This window comes from Pleurodeles waltl, chromosome 1_1 (genome assembly GCF_031143425.1).
Source record: "Pleurodeles waltl isolate 20211129_DDA chromosome 1_1, aPleWal1.hap1.20221129, whole genome shotgun sequence".
NCBI classification, from domain to species: domain Eukaryota; kingdom Metazoa; phylum Chordata; class Amphibia; order Caudata; family Salamandridae; genus Pleurodeles; species Pleurodeles waltl.
The window spans coordinates 937,697,952-937,719,055 of record NC_090436.1 but is presented as its reverse complement, the minus strand read 5'-3'; the positions used below and the strand labels follow the sequence as shown (position 1 = coordinate 937,719,055).

General features: G+C 42.4%; 1 protein-coding gene across 1 annotated transcript in view; it reads right to left on the bottom strand.

Moving 5' to 3' along the window:
• The window catches only part of METTL14 (methyltransferase 14, N6-adenosine-methyltransferase non-catalytic subunit), a 156,604-nt gene extending 151,489 nt beyond the window's left edge, over positions 1–5,115 (bottom strand). The window contains exon 1 of the mRNA XM_069230159.1: positions 4,936–5,115. Within this exon, the coding sequence (XP_069086260.1) occupies positions 4,936–5,001 (66 nt within the window). The 5' untranslated portion in view covers positions 5,002–5,115. The remainder of the gene's footprint in view (positions 1–4,935) is intronic.
• Positions 5,116–21,104: the final 15,989 nt, after the last annotated feature.

Here is a 21,104-nt window from a genome sequence, read left to right as displayed (position 1 = left end):
ACCCTTTGTGACATAACACTGCGTTCCAAAAACAACATTCTGACATTTAACAGACAAAGCATTCACACAACATGAGGCATAAGTGTGCTTTACAATATGATGTGTACAATTACACTGTGGTCTTGCAATGTATAATATCAGTATGAGCAAGTGAAAGAACAGCAGAAGAACGTGAAGGCAGGAGCAGGGACCAAGATCAGTTCAGGGAAACAAAGGAAAGGGGGTGTAAACTAAGAGACTGAAGTGTGGAGGAGAGAGTGAGATAGAGAAGAAGAAGGACAACAAAAGGAGAGAAAGATGGGATAGGAAGACACAAACAGCTGAAGCATCCAAGTGAAAGCAAATCATATAACAAAGGATTGGAAAGACAGGAGGGAGGACAATGTTGAAGACAGTGGGGACACCTGAAGAGGGAGGCGGGGCGGGGTAGGTGTGTGTGTGTGTATATACTTTAAAGATTAACTCAAGAGGTGATTAATCCCTTAGAGTCAGGGTTTCTGGTAGGAAGTTGTTTCTGTTTCAGAGCCTTCTTGTAATAACTATTCTAAGTATCCATGGCATGGTTGCTTAGCTAGCTAACCATGACATGACGCAAGTCTAATCTAAAATGTAATGGGGAGTCTGGACGGGTGGAAGTAAGATGGCTGAGATGTTTTATCCTCCTCATTATACCGTGAGTTTGTTGAAATAAACGAAGTTTACACTACATCGTGCTTCATGGATTTACACACGGAACGAAATTCAAAACTTCTCATAACACCTGAATGTTTAACAGTATAAGCAATATAAGGTGGAAAGCTGGGTAGTACTGATTTGTAAGCTATGCGGCCTAATCTAAATTTTATACTCACATCAAGGGGGAGTGAGTAACTCACTGAGGAAGTGAGTGATATGATCCAATCTCCTCTAAAATAATACATGTGACTATGCCATGTAGGATAGTTCTGAGGGTGAAGAGGGAAGAATGGGAGACGATAGCTAGTAAAGCATTACCAAAGTTCAGCCATAACAGGATAAAGCATGGTCTGCTGTTTTTACTAGAGAAGTGGGTAAAAAATAAAATAAAATAAAATAAAAAAGTGTCTTGATTTTCTTCAAAGCACGAACATGAGTTTACCATTAGGTTGACTTTATTTACAAGTGTGATCACGGTTAAGGAGGGGTATAGTGTGACCCCAAGTGAAGTTTCTGTGGGTAAAAGTGAAACGTGGAAGTCTGCAATATTTAGTTGTGTTAACTCTAGTTTGAATTTCTTTTTGTGTGAAGAGATTACATTTTTTTTTTTTTTTTTTAAGAGCACGTTCTCAGAAATCCATGCTTATAAGAATAAATGGAAGAATGGGACCATCAATCAGCGATAAGGTTCTGAGGTAGATCTGAGTGTAATCTGCATATGGATGGATTGATGCACCTGTTCTTTCACACACTACAGAGAGTGGTTCCAGGTATAAGGTGAAAGTTGTTGTGGGTAAAATAGAACATTGGGGATCTACAAATAAAAGGAGTTGACTCGTAGATATTCCTTCCAGTTTTTAGATGTGGCCTTCAGACACATTTAGCCGTCTCACCAAACTAGTTTATCAAAAAAGTCACAAGTAATATACATATACAGAGCTTTTAGTGAGCTGGCTTCATCCCTTTGTCCGTTCAACTGCCAACTGTTTAAGTGATATGTAGCTGCCAACAATGCGAGTGTGAGGTTGGGAGATTATTTATTCTTGATGTTTTTTCCTAAAAATAATAGTAAAATTCATGGAACAATTGAAAGGCTTGTCAGTGAACGATTTTTAATTAACATTTTTATTGCAAACAGAGTAGCTACAATTAAATAGTGGCCTGTTTTATTTTATGGTGTATGCTTGAAATAAAAAAAAATGTAAAAAGAAATTAATCATTGCAGCAACATGCTAATGCTCGTCACAAATTGTGCCCAGACGGATAAGAATGAGGCAAACCAATTTAGTACAGGTGCCTTTGACCCTGATGCACTGTTCAAATAGGGATAGCAGACAGTTATACTCCACTGTATTAAACACTACTGTGAGGTCCAGAAGAACTAAGGAGGCAGGAGTCACCCCTATCCAGCATCCAAAAGGATAACATCCAGAACTTGTAATGAGGCTGTGTCAATGTCATGACCCATTTTTAATTCTCACTGCTGCAGTGAGACAGTTATCAGCACTGATGTAGTCTCTTAGCTGTAAAGGGACACATTTTAAATGGCCCTTGCCTACTCAAGGAATGTCGGAAGTAAGGTAGTAGCTGGCTGGCTGGCAGCTTAGGGTCATAGTTTCGTTTTTTATATATATATTGTTTTAATTAAATAAGTGGAGTGGTTTGCCAGCAAGTTATTTTAATACGAAAAGCATTGATGATTTTGCATCAGCAAAGCAAGATAAATTTACATTGAAAAATTGGTGTATTCAATTTTATTAAGTGATTTTTTATTATAAAAGGTGAGGTCATCCAGTTTAACTAGAATGAAGCAATTCTGTGTCTTTGCCTTCTTAGGCAATAGTTGGATGATCCTATTCTTGGGAGCAGAGCAGGTTCACAGGATTTTTTTTTATTATTAAAGTAGTCCAGCAATTCATTACACTTGTTGGAAGAATAGTCAGAGGTGGCTTTTGCAGCAGGTCAGATGTTGGCGTAGATGAATTAGATTTGAAAAATATTCATTTTCTAGTTTATGGATGTATTTTCTTTTAATATTTAGTTCGGAGGAAAACCATAGTGAGAAGGAAATAGGCATTTTCGCTTAAGCTTCTGTAGTGCCACTGTCTTTAATACTTGGGAGAGAAGCCTGCTGTATCAATTGTTGCTCAATATCGTCATTTTGGAGGTGACTGAAGATTTTTGGGAGCAAGGGGCATTCACAGAGTTCAAAGCACCTTTCCATACTATGTGAGGCTGGAGATTAGAGGTAATCGTTCAACCAGTCTATCTCTAACGGAGCTCTGAAGTAAACCATAATAGGACTGGCAATGATGAGATCAAGGATGCAGCCTTGATTGTGTGCACGAAGAGAGGTGTGCTTCTGCAGGTCCCGAAGTTGCAGGAAGGGGTCAACAGGTCTGAAAGGTTTGCATTTTTCGTTCCCACAGTTGATGTTTTAGTCTCCTAGGTAGATGCTGTTCTTGGAGAGAATTTGGTAAGAGACGATTTACTCCAGGATTTGCAGTTCAGAATTAGGTTGGGGAGACAGATTATGTGTAAGAAGGGGGTGTAAAATGGAGAGAGCTAGATCCCAACTTTGCAGCAGTCAAAGGAGGGGAAAAATAGCCTTGTAACCATTTGAAGGGTGATTTGTTAATCACTGCCGAGCCGCAGCCAAGTTTCGCTTGTCTGACCTTACGAATTACCACGAAGTTTGGAGGACTAAAGAGTCCACAACTCAATAGAAGTATTTGTTCAGCCACGATTCAGTGATTCGTAGTAGATTTAAAAACCCTTCTGACCTTCACCCCATATATCCTAATCTACCCTCTACCAGAAGGTAAACCAGTGGCATCACAGCCCTGGAATTCTGCATTCCTACATGCTTTTTTTGCTCCTCCTTTTATTGTGTTTTATTTTCCCAACAGCCCACGTCACTCTACTAGGCTCCAAACCACCCACATAACCACAATAAGAGTATTTAACTGTCTGCTCTTGACTGCTTAAGGGACCCTTTCTTTTATTCAGAATGAGATTACACATTTTTTTTATTCTCTTTTCTATAAAAGGGCAACCTTGACAAATACAATTGTTTCAATATTAATACAGTGTGAATGGAGACGTTAAGCTGCTTCACAGATTCTGGATGCCACAAGCCCAAATTGAGCTTTGTCATGCATTGTACATCCGAGTGGCTCACACTTTAAACCCTTGCATGCATCAAACGGCCGTGGGACATCTGACGACACAGTGGGCTTGTGCATCGGATGGCCCCCGGCCACCCTACCACAACTCAAAACGTTATGGGGGCGTAAGCACGAACTACCACAAAGAGCCAAATAAAGGCTCAACAAAACAGGCTGACAACTTAACAGCTAATAGGGACAAGATGCTGGATCACTGTGCAATACTTAGCTAACAGGTTTGGCACCCATAGATCTCACTTGCCACCAACACAAATCTTTCACCTCAGCTTATCTCCTTCCCACTCTTGCACGTCCTCTACACCTTCACCCAACAGTGCTTTACAACCACCCTGAACCCATTAGGCTTTACTTTCACTACAGACTTCTCACTTTAACCGCTGGACCAACAGCCTAAATTACTCTGAACTTTGCCGTCAAAAGAAAACCAACTTTCTACTCGAAGGTAACTCGAAAGACGACTCCAACATCACCACTTGCAGCCTACTCTCCGCATGCGCTATTGGCTTAAACACCAGGACGGGCTGAAGGTATTGCACATTGCATGGGCCTTGGTAGATTATGGAGAATCACTACCGTGGGCTCCAAAGCTTTTGAAAGTATAGTAACAACAGATGTTGAACATTCAGTTTCCAAGAACCATTCCACCAATAAAAAAGTTCTGCAATACTTCTTTTCCACACGCAGCAAGGCCTCATGCTGGGGGATACATTCCTTTTTCTCAACTGTTTGCAAAGGGGATAACATCAGGCGTGATCGAAAACTGAGCCCAATTAATTCAATGAAGAGGGTGTGTTTTTTCTTGAGAAAGGTTTGCAGGCTGGGTTAGTCAACTGATGTTTATGGGCAATATTGCTTCATTGCAACACGAAGACGCTTTCAGAAAAGGCGATAAGCTCCAAATGAAAATAATGTCCACCAGATGATTGTATCACCCTGTAAAGGTTAGGCAGTAGAATGGCACTGGCATGTGCCTGTTAAGTTGGAGTTCGGTACAAACCACACGTCTAGAAACTGCGGCTAACGCCCGGTGACTGTCATTCCATTCTGAAAACAGTCTCTCTGCCTCCCTCACCTGCTGAGCCAGCAGCTGGCGGCGCAGCTTCTGCCTCTCGCGAATCTCCTGCAGACGCTGGTTCATGGTTTCAATGTCTTCTTGCTTGCCGCTAAGTTCGAAACAGGAGGTGGCGCGCACGTCGCGCTATTACGTCACAGAATCCCGGTGCGCACATTAGGAACAGGCGGCCGTAGGCACTCATGGGAGGGATAGCACTAGACGAGCGTTTACGTAGTAGAGAATTAAATATGGTGGAATCTGGCAGCCATATTGAATGAGTCTAACAATACATTCTGCAGTGGAAGCCATGTAGATGTAGACAAACGAAATGCGTTTGTCAGGCGCCAGCTCCTTGTATTTAACCCCTTTGCTGCCAGGCCCTTTCCCCTCCTGTGCCGAGGCTTTTTTTGGCTATTTGGAGTAGTTTGCGCTTAGGCCCTCATAACTTTTTCTCCGCATAAGCCACCCATGCCAAATTTGCGTCCTTTTTTTCCAACATCCTAGGGACTCTAGAGGTACCCAGACTTTGTGGGCTCACCTGAAGGAGATCAAGAAATTAGACAAAAATACAGCAAAAATGACATTTTTTTAAAAAAAAGATGGGAAAAAAGGACTGCAGAAGAAGGCTTGTGGTTTTTCCCCTGAAAATGGCATCAACAAATGGTTTGCGGTGCTAAAATCGCCATCTTCCCAGCTTTCAGGAACAGGCAGACTTGAATTAGAAAAACAACATTTTCAACACAATTTTGGCATTTTACTGGGACATACCCCATTTTTACTATTTTTTGTGCTTTCAGCCTCTTTCCAGTTAGTGACCGAAATGGGTGTGAAACCAATGCTGGATCACAGAAAGCTAAACATTTCTGAAATGTAGACAAAAGTCTGAATTCAGCAAGGGGTAGTTTGTGTAGGTCCTACAAGTGTTTCCTACAGAATATAACAGCTGAAATAAAAGAATATTGAAATTGAGGTAAAAAAACAGCCATTTTTTTCCACGTTTTACTCTGTAACTTTTTGCTGCGATGTCAGATCTTTTAAAGCAATATACCGTTACGTCTGCTGGACTCTTCTGGTTGCGGGGATACATAGGGCTTGTAGGTTCATCAAGAACCTTAGGTGCCCAGAGCCAATAAATGAGCTGCACCTTCAATGGGTTTTCATTTTATAACGCAGGCTGCTTCGATGTAATGTTAGTGATAACCATGGTTATCGTGTAGGGCTTTAGTGGGGGTGTAGCTCTCCTTTAGCAGCAGCGTTACAATAAGTTTGATTTAAATAGTGGGATATAGAGCGCCAAATACTCTACATCATCCCCCTTTTTTAGTTGGGTTTTCATTCTATACTGGGTATACAGCAATTCATTTGCTGAAATATAAAAAGTGAAAAATAGGTATCAAGAAAACCTTTGTATTTCCAAAATGGGCACAAGATAAGGTGTTGAGAAGCAGTGGTTATTTGCACATCTCTGAATTCCGGGGTTCCCATACTAGCATGTGAATTACAAGGCATTTCTCAAATAGACGTCTTTTTTACACAGTGTCTTACATTTGGAAGGAAAAAATGTAGAGAAAGACAAGGGGCAATAACACTTGTTTTGCTATTCTGTGTTCCCCCAAGTCTCCCGATAAACATGGTACCTCACTTGCATGGGTAGGCCTAATGCTCGCAACAGGAAACACAACATGGACACATCACATTTTTACATTGAAATCTGACATGTTTTTTGCAAAGTAACTAGCTGTAGATTTTGGCCTCTGGCTCAGCCGGCACCTAGGGAAACCTACCAAACCTGGGCATTTGTAAAAACAAGACACCTAGGAGAATCCAAGATGGGGTGATTTGTGGGGCTTCCACCAGGGTCTGTTACCCAGAATCCTTTGCAAACCTCACAATATGGCCAAAAAAACACTTTTTCCTCTCATTTCGGTGACAGAAAGTCCTGGAATCTGAGGGGAGCCACAAATTTCCTTCCACCCAGCGTTCCCCCAAGTGTCCCAATGAAAATGGTACCTCACTTGTGTGGATAGGCCGAGCACCCGCGACAGGAAATGCCCCAAAACACAACGTGAACACATCACATTTTCCCACAGAAAACAGACCTGTTTTTTGCAAAGTGCCTAGCTTTGGATTTTGACCTCTAGCTCAGCCGGTACCTAGGGAAACCTAGCAAGCCTGTGCATTTGTGAAAACTAGACACCTAGGGGAATCCAAGATGGGGTGACTTGTGGGGCTCTCACCAGGTTCTGTTACCCAGAATCCTTTACAAACCTCAAAAATTGGCAAAAAAACACTTTTTCCTCTCATTTCGGTGACAGAAAGTTCTGGAATCTGAGGGGAGCCACGAATTTCCATCCACCCAGCGTTCCGCCAAGTCTCCCGATTAAAAATGGTACCTCACTTGTGTGGGTAGGCCTAGCACCCGCGACAGGAAATGCCCCAAAACACAACATGGACATATCATATTTTCCCAAAGAAACAGCTGTTTTTTGCAAAGTGCCTAGCTGTGGATTTTGGCCTCTAGTTCATCCAGCACCTAGGGAAATGTTGCAAAGAAAACATTCAAGAACCAAATCTTTCTGCGTGAGCTTTTATTCATCTTCTCTACTGCTCCATCTTCATACAGCCTCAACTCCTCAAAGCTCAACATTCTATCGTGAGATCCCACCTGCATTCTCTACCAGATGGAACATACTATATCATAAGAACAAGAGGGGGTATGGGGCAAACTATTATACACAACAAGATACTTGGAAGGTAACAAATATTGATTTGTCTGACTATACACATCTAATAAATTGGTATTAACAATTATTGATTAGACTGACAAATGAACAATTTAAGATTATAACACATCTTCCATCCCAATAAAACAAAGGGGTTTTGGGACAGCTCCAAGGGAGGTTACCAGAACGATAGACAATAAGGTGGGGATAACACCTAGGGAAAAAGATGAACGCAAGGAGAGGACATCCCCTGCAAGAGGAACACGTACAGGAATACTGAGAGTAAGGAAAATAAGCTTTCATCAGAGTCCATAAGCTAGAAAGTACGTCTTCTACAATCCCTTCAGTGGTGACCATGCCTGAGATTTGACAAAACAACACATTATGTATTAACAATATAGTCCTTATGCCACACAGTAGTTTGGATTTGTCTTTTACATGTCCAATTGGTGATGTCCATCTTCATATCATGACATGACGTCTCCACACAACCAGAGTTGGCAAGGGGCACCGCTTTTGACGATTCTATCCATACTCCAACACTGACCGTTATCTAACACCACAACATTGTGCTTGACTTTGGTTTTACGTACAGGTCCCATATAATTCGTACCCTTTATTGTACCCAATTTCGGTCTTTTGACAAACACCCAATCACCCACTCTCCACAACCATTCTTTTGTGCCATGTTTGAGGTCATAGTACCTTTTGTACTTGCTTTTGTGTATGGATATCTGGTTTTTGGTATCAGGGAAGGTCCGCCCCATTTTGTCCCCTCCACCTAACCATATGGGAAAGAGCTTTGTGCTTGATTTCCTACCCTTTACTGCTGAAAATGGGGAACTTTAGTAACGGAATTAGGAGTGGTATGGTACACCCACAGCATATTCCTGACAGCATTCTCCACATTTAAGTGATTACTGCTTGCAAGTTGGATGCATTCCTTGATCATACGGTTGGCTCTTTCAACCAAGCCATTTGCACGTGGGCAGTATAAAGCAGTGGTAAGGTGGTCAATGTTGAGAATATTAAGGAACTCTTTCATCGCTGACGAGGTTAGTTGAACCCCGTTATCTGTGATGAGGATGGTAGGTATCCCTTCCATCGAAAATATGTCTTTCAAAAAATTGATCAAAGAATCTGTGGTGGTTTGATTGACCATCCTAGTGTGGATCCAATGCGAATGGTAATCAATAAGCACAAAAGCGTATGGTTTGGATACCCCAGATATATTGAGAGGACCTATAATGTCCAGAGCTAACTTTTCCCAAGGTTTGCTCGGAATGGAGACAGGAGAAATGGGGGTCTTGCGAACCACCTTGGATTTATCACTGCTTGCACAGATCGTGCAATCCTTCACCTCAGTTTCCACCACGGAATCCATACCAGGGAACCAATACTGTTCCCTGATACAAGATTTGATTAAGCTCCTGCCTAGGTGACCCTCATGGGCAAGCATGACGATTTTATGCCTTAGATTTACTGGGGGTATGGTTTTGTCATTCCTAAACAGGAAGTCATTGTTTTCGTTAATCTCACATCTTATCTCCCAGTAGTCCTTGATGTCATCATTGACATCCTTCCTCGAGTTAGGCCCACCATCTTTAGTAAAAAGATTTCAGCATAGACACAGATTTATCTTGCTGATATGCAGACACCCATTCCTCTCTGGTGATTTACGGTTTATTGACTAACATAACAGGATGCTCTGGTGTTTCAAAATCCTCTATTACATCTAGAGGAACCCTGGACAAGAAGTCAGCCGCAGAGTTCCTGTTACCAGGAAGAAAATCCACCTTGAAAAGGAAGGTCTCCAGGCCCAGGATCCATTTGGCGATCCTTGGAGTACTGCTGACAGACCCTTTTGTGGAGAAAATGTATACCAAAGGTTTACGATCAGTGCGAATACTGAACTGAGTGCCCCAAAGGAAGAATTTAAAATGTTTAACAGCCCAGAAGCCTGCTAGGGCCTCTCTTTCAATCACAGAGTAGTTGGGTTCTGCCTTGCTAAGGGTCCTAGAAGTGAAGCTACAATTCTTTCCTTCCCATGAATAAATTGGGATAACGTTGCCCCTAATCCCTTCTTACTAGCATCCGTAGAAAGGATTGTTTTTCTCTTGGGATCAAAGGTACACGAATAAGGTGTGGCCAAAATGGCCTGTTTAACTTTTTGGAACACATTGTCATGGATTTCGGACCACTCATAGGGAGTGTGACTTTTTAACAAGTTTCTTAATTCGTATGTGAGTTCAGAGAAATTCTTGACGTACTTCGCCATGAACTCTGTCAGACCCAAAAATGACCTGAGTTCTTCTTTGTTCCCAGGTGCCTTCGCCTTCTTAACGGCCTCAACCAGGCACATTTTAGGTTTGAAACCATCCTTAGGAATTGTGTGGCCCAAATATTCCACCGTACTCACCCCAATTTGGCATTTCTTTTTCTTTAACGTGAGGCCGGCGACTTTTAGTTTGTTGAGTACGGCTCTTAAGTTTGTGTCATGTTCTTTGACAGAGGCTCCGTAAATGAGGATATCATCCTGGAAACAAAGGGCTGTGTGTGCATTGCGGAGAATGTGTTGAATGACTTTCTGGAAAACTGCAGCAGCTGACGCTAACCCAAACGGCATCCTGTTGAACATATAAGAGCCCAGTGGAGTGGTAAAAGCAGTTAACCATTGTCCAGATGCAACTCCACCTGGTGATAGGCATTGGATAAATCAAGAACCGAAAAACATACAGCCTCCCCCATAGTGCTTAACATTTCCTGAATCCTGGGGAGGGGGTGTCTATACTTGAAAAATAATTTTCTTGACTTCATGGAGGTTCTCCTCCATTTTGTTTTTGTCATTAGGTTTGTCAGCTTTAGAAAGATTTCTCCAGACCCTTGCAAAGTGACCTTTCCTACCGCATTTCCTGCAGGTCGCTGTCCTGGCTTGGCAAAGGATTGAATTTGCAAGATGGTTGTTGCTCCGACAGCGATAACACTTCAGGGGTAGATTCGAATTGGAATGAGACCTGTCACCACTTCTAATTTTGAGTACGTTATCATCTGACTTATTTTCTTTAATTTCCAAAATTTGCTCAGAAAGAGTTGGGGTTTTGATTTCCGGCAAACACAGTGCCGTGTGTTCAATGGATTTAGCGATCTCAATTGCTTCTTTTAAATTGGGTTGTTTTTGCAACAGTTTTTCTTGTATTTTTGAATTGTTAGAGCAGCGTACTAATTGATCTCGAATGAGGGAATCATTGAGGTCTCCGAAGTTGCATAAGGTGCTTAGACTTCTCAATGCAGCTGCGTAATTAGTTATACTTTCGTGCTTCCCTTGAGTGCGACAGAAGAATTTGTGGCTTTCTAACACTACATTTATTCTATCACCAAATTGTTTCTCTAGTTTAATGTAAGTGATAACATATTCATCACGTTCACCATCTGGTTCTGGTTCAGGTAAGGAATCATACATTTTCCTGCCATGAGTTCCTAAATTATGCAGTAAAATGTGTTGTTTCCTGACCGCACTAAACTTGTCCCCCCATTTGCAATTAAATAGGATTCAACAATTTTAACCCAGTCTTTCCAAGGAATGTTAGGTTCTCCCATTTCATTAAGGAATGGAATGGGTTGAGACATACTAGCTGCGGCCATGATACAAGCAGGTGAAAATAGTGACTATACAAAATAGTTTTACTCTGAAATAACATGTTTTACAATAATTAGACGATGTATAAGCAATTTCTTTTTAACTGTAATCTAATGTTTTGCTGGGATACTTGGTCGGGGAGGACTAGAAGGCAGGTACGTTTTTTTTTCTTTTCAATAAACGTTTGTAACATTAAAAAGCTCTTGTGGTTGATAGTAATGCATTTTCCCCACTTTTAATTATACAGGCTTAGTCTGATAACATCAAATTAAACACACAAGATGAGAGAAAGAAAAAAAAAAGGCTTAAGTAGACACTTTTAAATAACTGACAGAATAAGTGAATTATATGCTGTTGATGATTAGGTACCATCGAAAGATTAAATATCAGGATACCTCAGGTTTCTTGACAGTACAACTATGGAATAGGCACGTTGTTTATAGCAAAGATATGCCTAAGATTTACCAGAAAATGATGTGTTCGTCACCACAACAGGTTCATGAAAGGCAGGAAGTCTTGATTGAGCTGTTAGCAACATAGAAGCGCTCGCCAGAAGGTGTGCGCATCACCAATGAATTGCCTTGACGCGCTGAAGAGGATTCTTGAGTCGGTGAAAAAGAGATTTGCTTTCCCCAAAAGGTATGCACGTCACAGACGAATAGAACAGTCTTCAAGTAAAATTACTGCTGCAGCTGGTTCCTTACAGGGTGCGCAATCAGCTGTGCCTGTCAGCGAAGCTGACGCGTTCCCAGATTCCTGACAGGCGGAGCAAGTCAGCTGTGCCTGTCAGCGAAACTGACACGATGATCGTCTCTGAGGAGGGCGCGACACGCAGCAGCAGAGTCCCAACAAGCAGCGCACGTCAGCTGAGCTTGGTAATTAAACTGACATGTTCTCAGGTTCCTTGCCTGTCAGCGAAACTGACACGATGATCGTTGCCGAGGTGGGCGCAACTGCAGCTGCAAACTCCTTAAAGGCAGCACCATCAGCTGAGCTAGTTTTAAACTGATGCGTTCTCCGTGCCTAGACAGCCTGTAAAGCAGAGTTCGAGGAAGAGGTTATGGCACTCCGCCATCACGTTGATATTGTGTACAAGCACAGATGTACACAGATATTATTATGTAGAATAATGGCGCGTAGAAGCTTGAGAGCTTGCAGTAATGTAAAATTACAGAACTGCTAACCTGTCCCAATCTAGATAATTTATTCACTCTGGGACTCGTTTTAGGCCGATGAATCTTTTGACCCTGATTGAAGACTCCTTAAGACGAGATAACTAGTCAACATGTCAATTAATAATCAATAATCCCATCAATAATCACATTAACAATTCAATCAAATTAATCAATTACATTAATAATACTCGAACACCACAATGACCTTTCAGTCATGAATAACCACATGAGATTTTAGCAAGTTTGTGACGTTTATTCCCTATTGATTACACTCTACTAGCAAGTTTATTAGTCTTAAAACCAAGAAGCACATCAACATTGTCATAATATGGCAACTTGAATGAGATTTAATCAAAGCAAAGATTATGAATATTAGAACATAGCACAACGTCAACATGGATTAAGTTTAGCAGAGTATTATTAGCGCGTTGTTCAACAAGGCATAGATTCAGTTATTTGTCTATTTGCGTCCGTTTAATGAACCCCTTAACTAACCTCGAATTAGCTTTGGCATGTTGGGCTTCATGCAAAACAATTTTGGTAACACAAATTTAGAAAACATCTAACTATGGTCTCTGTCAAAAGGAGCAGTTGGTACCTAGAAAGAAAGGCAAACAGACAATTACAATTTCATCATCATATAGTTACCCTCCGTAATGGGTCAGCATATAGAGTCAGTCTTCGTCCTCAGGACATCAGTTGATTCGCCATCAGCCAGGAAACACAGCAAAGTTCAGCAAGACGGGGTAAGTGGGGACACTTCCCTCATAAGGAGGAGAAGTATAGAACGGGCAAGGTAATGGTGAGGATGGGTTGAAGAGTCAAACAACAAAGTCTTTAGGCAGAGTGACAAAGTGGCTGGGTAACAGCAAGAATAGTTCGCAATGGCATCTCTAATGGCTCCTCGTGTCAAAGGGTTTCATCCCTTTTCTGTTGTACAGTCTCCTAATTTCCAATTGGGCAGGTTTGGAGGCACCACTATCTCCATCCAATAGTTTACTACTCATCCTATCAAAATTGTCACCTCATAACAGTTCTCATGTAGTTCACTGGTTCTTGTGATTGATGTCTCCAACAGGTAGAATGTTCGGTATGATTTCATATTCTCGTGATCCTCTTGCATCCCCAGTCAGTAGTTCCATTGTCTATACCGGTTTAGGCGGCCTTGTACCTGTTGCAAGTCTACACTGTTGCATTCAGCAAGAATGTTTCCTTGAGCAAGTCGAGTTTCATGAGAACGGATCTACTACAGTTACACTCATCTTCTAGCTTCTGGAAAAGTACGATTACATGTTTTTCAGCAAGTCAGCACACTGCACGTTAGAAAAACACATTTAATATGCAACCGGGCAGCTAGGCCCGACTCATGCTAACTATGGCCTAGTGAATTAATTAGCAAAACCTTAACATATAACTCTTAATACTAATACAAAATCATACATTAATACATTATCATTTCATTATTAGTCAATTTGATTAGTCACCATATGTATTGGCGGCCACTCCCCGTGGGCACATTTCAAACGCACGTTTAGTAAAACACAGCAATATTTTCTATGCAGCATTATTATGCATTAGTTCACAAACATTCTTATGTTAATTTTAATTATAAGAGCTACACTCCAACAATCCCTCCTCTGATGACACCTGTCATCACACAAAACCTTTCCCTTCACAAGCTTTCACTTTCTTAATTCACGCATTTCAATTTCTTCCCCCCTTTTTGACTTTTCATAAATTTCTTTAAATATTTTCTCCTTTTTCTTCTCCTCTTTCCTCTTTTTGCGTTTTGCCAATTTTTCTCTAAATCTTTGACTAATTTTGCATGATAACCATAGTCCCAAAAAACAAGCTAGAACAATCAATATCCCCCATATTATTTTTGCAAATATCCCATTCCAAATACTACCAAACCAACTTCCTACTTTAGCAAGTCCCTTTCCAACTTTTTCCCAAACTCCAGGTTCCTTCAGCTCTTTCAAATCTGTACTATCTCTTGTTAAGTTAGTAAGCATACTCCTAATCTTATTGCTACTGTCAGGTATGAATGCACAACAGTGGCGCTCATTAAGCATCCTACAGACTCCGCTACTTTCGCTAAAAGAATGTCTTAAGCAAGCCGGTTTTGAAGAGTCATAGCCCTCTCCACAGCAAGTTCAGTATCCATCAGGAGTATAGCCCCTTTGAAGTTTGTCAGCATGTTATCCACAATAGTAGACAACTTTCGAATCTTTATGGAGTTTAAGATAACCCCCACTGAAGGAATTATGGCTCCAAATATATCACCTACGACAGCAGCCGCTGTCTCTCTCTTTTGTCTAGTATGATGTAATTCAGACATTTTAGGAAACTTCTTTAAGTCATCAATTTGGTAAATCTTAGGGAAAACTATTCCCAAATAACATGTCGCATACCATCCCTTTGGAAGACGGTAATAAGCATTAAGTCCACATAAGTAATAGATCCCAGGGATCGCTGGATCCTGTCCATTTAGCATGAACGTCCACTTACTCTGAAACAAAAACACATGTCTGCACTCACTCGTTCCCACAAATAAAGTGTCATGATCAGACTTTTGCCTATATATACAAAGCTTTCCTACGTGTAATGCATCTATATCTAACTTGCCTTGCGTCTTTATTGTACTATAAGCGTAATCATTTGCAAACGTTAATTTTTCTAATCCCTTTTCTAGCTTTTCCTTTAACGCTTTTCTTCTATCATCAGTGTGATCTAAAAAGCTCTTTTCTACAGGCGTTAATAAGCAGGTTAGATTATTGCCATGCGCATAAGCCGTGCCAAATGTCAATGTGGGCTCAACGAAACCCCTAACTATTTTTATACTATTATCTCTAGCTAACTTGCTCAAATATTCATTTATAGACACAAAAGAAAACACTACATATATTAGAATAGAAGTACTGAATGTATTCTTGATTGTAAAACCTTGTTAATAGCAAACTACAACTTATCCCATAGGTTAGTGGCAAACTATGGTAAGTAACCCCTTCTTGTACTGACAAAGGAATCTTTGTGCACACATAACAATTCTTCGCATCCATTCTTTCAACATACTCATTCAGCAAGCGATAGAAAACATTAGTAGATAGTTCCTTTTATGTGTTAGTTCCCTCATGTAATTATTTCGTATCCTGCTCAAACCATTCCCATGGTGTTAATGTACAGTCTCAGGAGTTGAAGCATTATTAATCGCACTCTTATCCACCAATGGCATTCCCACAATCACACCTATAATTACTATTGCACACGCAACACCCAAAATAACACTCAACCAACTACAAATCCTACCCCTATTATCATTATCTCTAATGTTACTCATGATCTGTAAAGAATCAGAGAGCAGAAAAATATAAAGCAAACAATCAACTTGAGGAAGATCTAAAGCTCTTATTTTTTTTTTTCTTTGAACAAAATCTTTCTTTAGCAAGTATTTACAACGTTTCACTCACTCCCAGGACTCTTTGTCAAATCAGATTAGCAGCTTGTCGTAATCGGTTTTTCAGATTCAATTCAGGTTAATAGTGTCACATCCTGTAATTTATCAGTCTCTTTTCTCAGGTTTCTTTCTCTATTCAGTTTCAGCTTAACACAGTCTCTTGTTTGTGGGCAACTTCAAGTACCATAGTATTGACCTGGAATTTCACGTTCAAAACAAAATGCCAAGAATTCTTGTTGCCACTCAGCTGATGTTGCATAAGCCCATTCAGGACCTGCATACCTCCTGTTTGCAACTATCTTTCTTTTAAGTTTGCGATCACACTGTAACTCTCCTTCACTGAGATCTTCCTTCCTTGTTGTGTCAACTTCTTCCTCTATTGTTTCGTTAATGACCACTTTCTCCTTTGCAGCTTGTGGTTCCGGCCAGTTATCTCCTTTAAGTGTTTTCCTACCTCTCGGCTTTTCAGGATGTTGGTCAGTGCCCTCCTCTTGTGCTATGGTGTTTTCTCTTGATGGATCTGCAAGCGGCTCAGGAGGAGCTGGAACACTTTGACCTCCTTCTGCCTCACCTCCTTCGCCTTCAGGGTCTGTCAGGGGTTCAACTTCAAACCTGTATCCGTCTGCTTCTGGAAGAACCTCTCTTTGGGTCGGTCATCCTGGCGCCTCAGTTGAGATAGGCTCACCGTCACCCCTCTGTATTTTGTTTGCTGGTTGAGTGACCAAGCCGTCCTCCACGGGCTCTCCTTCAGTCTCAGTTCTCCTTTTATTACTCTCCGACCCTGAGACTTCCTTTTCTGTAGCTGTTATTCTCGACAACTCAAGTTCCTCATTAGTTGGACACATCACCTTCTTTGTGTGACTGGCATGGATCCAGTTTGGAAGTCCTGCACATTTCACAGCAGTAGTAGTTGTCAGTATCACTTGATACAGCCCCTTCCAATGTGGCTCCAAACACGACTTCCTCACGTGTTTCTTGACAACAACCCAGTCACTGGCTTTCAGGTTGTGACCTGGATCATTTATCAGTGGCAGTGTGGTTGCTTCCACCTGGTGAGAAAAACAGCGGACCACGTCAGCCAGACCCTTGCAGTAGTCCAACACCATATCATCCGTGATATTCACAAAAGCATTTGCAGGCACTGCGGGCAACCTCATAGCTCGGCCCATGAGAATTTCATGAGGAGACCGTCTTGTTTTCTTGTCAGGTGTATTTCTCATTGACATTAGCACTAAGGGCAGTGCATCTGGCCATTTCAAATTTGTAGCTGCACACATTTTTGCCATTCTCGACTTCAAGGTACCATTAATTTGCTCCACTAGTCCTGATGCTTCAGGGCAGTAGCTACAGTGCAACTTCTGTTCAATGTTCAGTGCAGCACACAAGAGCTTAATCACCTCATTGTTGAAGTGTCTTCCCCTATCTGATTCTAAAGAGATCGGAAACCCGAAACGTGGTATCAACTCCCTAAGCAGAAGCTTCGTTACTGTGAGACTGTCATTTCTACGTGTAGGGTGAGCTTCAATCCAGTGACTGAAAATACACACAATCACCAACACATACCTCAGACCTCCGCACACAGGCATCTCAATAAAATCCATCTGCATTATGCTAAATGGACCTCTTGCTCTCCCAATGTGGCTCAAATTCACCACGGTCCCTTTTCCCGCATTCATCTGCTGACAGATGATGCACCTGTGACAGATAGCTTCTGTAGCTTGTCTGAATTTTGGATTGAAACCAATCGTTTTTGAACAACCTGATCATTGCGTCTCTCCCAACATGTGCTTGACCATGGTAAAACCTCGCAAATTGTGACAAAAGCATGTTTGGCAAAACCATTTTCCCCTCCTCTGAAACCCATAAATCATCAGGTGTTTGTACATATTGCATTTTGAGCTAAGAGCATTTCTCCTCTCTGCTGGCACGTCCCTGCAATGATTTTAACTCTTCCAGTGTGTCAACCACCCTCAATGCATAACCTGAACATGTTTCATTTTCAGTTTCAGGTAACAATTCCCACTGATCCTGGAACGATATACAGTTCAATGCACAAAACCTTGCGACTTGATCTGCATATCCATTTCCCATTGACACAAAGTCTTGTGATTTAACATAAGCATTGCATTTCACCACAGCAATTTCAAGAGGTAACTGAATCGCATGCAACAATTCCTTTTTTCTTTCGCCATTTTTCACTGGAAAACCAGAAGAGGTCAGGAAACCCCTCTGTGACCATAGCTGGCCAAAGTCATGGACAATTCCAAATCTGTATCTACTGTCAGTATAGATAGTGACTTTCAAATTTTCGGCGGCATGGCATGCCCTTGTAAGAGCAACCAATTCAGCCACTTGAGCAGAGCATACTCTTTTGAGCCAGGATGCTTCTAGGATACCAGAAATTGTACATACGGCATATCCGGCTCCTACTGAGTCTCTCAGGCATGAACCATCAACAAAGATAATGTAATCATTCTCTTCCAATTGGGTATCTTTAATGTCGGGTCTCGGTTTGGTGCACAGATCTGTTACCTCAAGACAATCATGTTCTACCTCCTCAGCATCATCAATATCTGCATTTTCATTAGGAAGCAAAGTTGCCGGGTTCAACACAGTACATCTCTTCAAAGATACATTAGGTGACCCCAGTATAATTGTTTCATACTTAGTCAGACGAGCATTATTCATATGCTGAGTCTTTGTTCGGGTCAACAGAATTTCAACTGAATGTGGGACCGTTACTGTTAAGGGATGTCCCATCACTATACCTTCACACTGAGTGAGGCTTTGACCAACTGCTGCAACTGCACGCAAACAACCTGGTAAGGCTGCTGCGACTGGGTCCAAAGTAGCTGAAAAATATGCTACTGGGCGGTTTGCACCTCCATGGACCCGTGTCAGGACAGACAAAGAACAAGCACCACGTTCATGACAAAACAATATAAAAGGCTTTGTGTAATCAGGCATACCTAAAGCTGGTTCCCTGCACATGCTTTCCCTCAGTTCAATGAATGCCCTCATCTCTTTTTCGGACATGGTTATGGCACCCGGGCCATCCTGAATTTCTTTGACAGTCAACCTCACCAAAGGTTTAGAGATAATCGAGAAGTTGGGAATTCACTGGCGACAGTAGCCCACCATTCCCAAAAACATCCTAACGTCCCTCTTGGTTGTCGGGGGATTCATCTGCAATATGGCTGTCACCCTTTCTTTGGATATTTTCCTAGATCCTTTTTCAATCATGTGACCCAAGTACTTCACCTCTTTCTGACAGTGCTGTAGCTTCTTTGGGGACACTTTGGCGGTCATTCTGACCGCGGCGGTCGGCGGTCGCCGCCCGCCAAGCGGTTCCCGCCGAAAGACCGCTGCGGCCATTCTGGCTTTCCCGCTGGGCCGGCGGGCGACCGCCAGAAGACCGCCGGCCGGCCCAGCGTGAAAGCCCCTTCAACAATGAAGCCGGCTCGGAATGGAGCCGGCGGAGTTGCAGGGGTGCGACGGGTGCAGTGGCACCCATCGCGATTTTCACTGTCTGCACAGCAGACAGTGAAAATCTTTGTGGGGCCCTGTTAGGGGGCCCCTGCACTGCCCATGCCAGTGGCATGGGCAGTGCAGGGGCACCCAGGGGCCCCACGGCACCCGTACCCGCCATCCTGGTTCTGGCGGTGGACACCGCCAGAAACAGGCTGGCGGGAAGGCGGTCGGAATCCCCATGGCGGTGCTGCAAGCAGCGCCGCCATAGCGGATACCCTGGGCCAGCTGGAAACCGGCGGGAAACCGCCGGCTCCCCTTTTCTGACCGCGGCTTTACCGCCGCGGTCAGAATCGCCCAGGAAGCACCGCCAGCCTGTTGGCGGTGCTTCCGCCGCCCTCCGCCATGGCGTTCATGGACCGCCAGGGTCAGAATGACCCCCTTTATGTCCGTTCTTTCCCAAATGGTTCAATAAGGCAATAATATTGTACCTGCAGTCATCTTTCGTTTTGGACGCAATTAACAAATCATCAATGTAATGTACTAGAGTCGAACTAAAAGGCAATTCTAATGATTCCAAGTCCTTCTTCAATATCTGCTTGAAGATGGAAGGTGATTCCGAAAACCCTTGAGGAATCCGACACCAACTGTAAACCTTGTCCAAGAATTTGAAACTGAAGAGAAATTGGCTGTCCTCATGAAGAGGCACCGAAAAGAATGCTTGAGACAGGTCCACAACTGTGAACCACTCTGCATCACACGGAACCTGAAACATAATCACAGCTGGATTTGGCACTATGGGGCAACATTTTACCACAATCTCATTAACTTTTCTCAGGTCTTGGACAATTCGAACTTTCCCACAAGGCTTTTTCAGACCCATTATTGGTGAATTACACGGGTTGCTCATCACTTCTTTTAGGATCCCTTGCTTTACAAAGTCTGCGATTATTTGCGTCACCTGTATAAGGACATCTTGTGCCATGTGGTACTGCGGCACTTGGGGAAACACTGCATTTGGCTTCACTTCTACCTTGACTGGTTCTACTCCTTTAATTAATCCCACTTCTTTTCCTGTCAAGTCCCACACCTTCTCTGTCACTGTTCCCTGCAATTCAGTTGGCAAATCAGTCACTGTAAACATCGGGAAGAAGGTTATGAAAGGGTACTCCTCATCTACAGTCTCTGTCTCTGGTTCTGAGATTTAACCATCCTCCCCTTCATCATCACTGTTTGTCTGCACTTAAATCCCTTCATTGAAACAGGTAATCGAACACCTCATCTTACACAGTAAGTCTCTTCCCAGCAGGGATACAGGACTCGAGTCACAGACTACAAACCTAGGTAATCCCAGGAAGGTACCAATCTCAACTTGGACCGGATCTGTAATCAGATTTGTCAGGAGCTGATTTGCTACTCCTACCACCCTTATGGTATGCCCTGAAAGCGGCAATTTCAGAACCTCTGCACCTCTGACTGTTGAGTGTGTAGCTCCTGTATCAACCAGGAATGAAACCTTGTGACCCATCACCTTCCCTTGCATGTAAGGTCCCATCTGATCTACTTCTAGGGACGCTGCAAGCCTGCACTCCTCACCATCTGAACAATCATCCGACCATTCATCGTTTATTCCATCCTCACCAAGCAATGGGAACTGTTGTACTGTGTTATTTTGACTCATTGTTAGGCCTGTGACCTGTTGAGGAAGCATCACCTGTTGCTGTCCC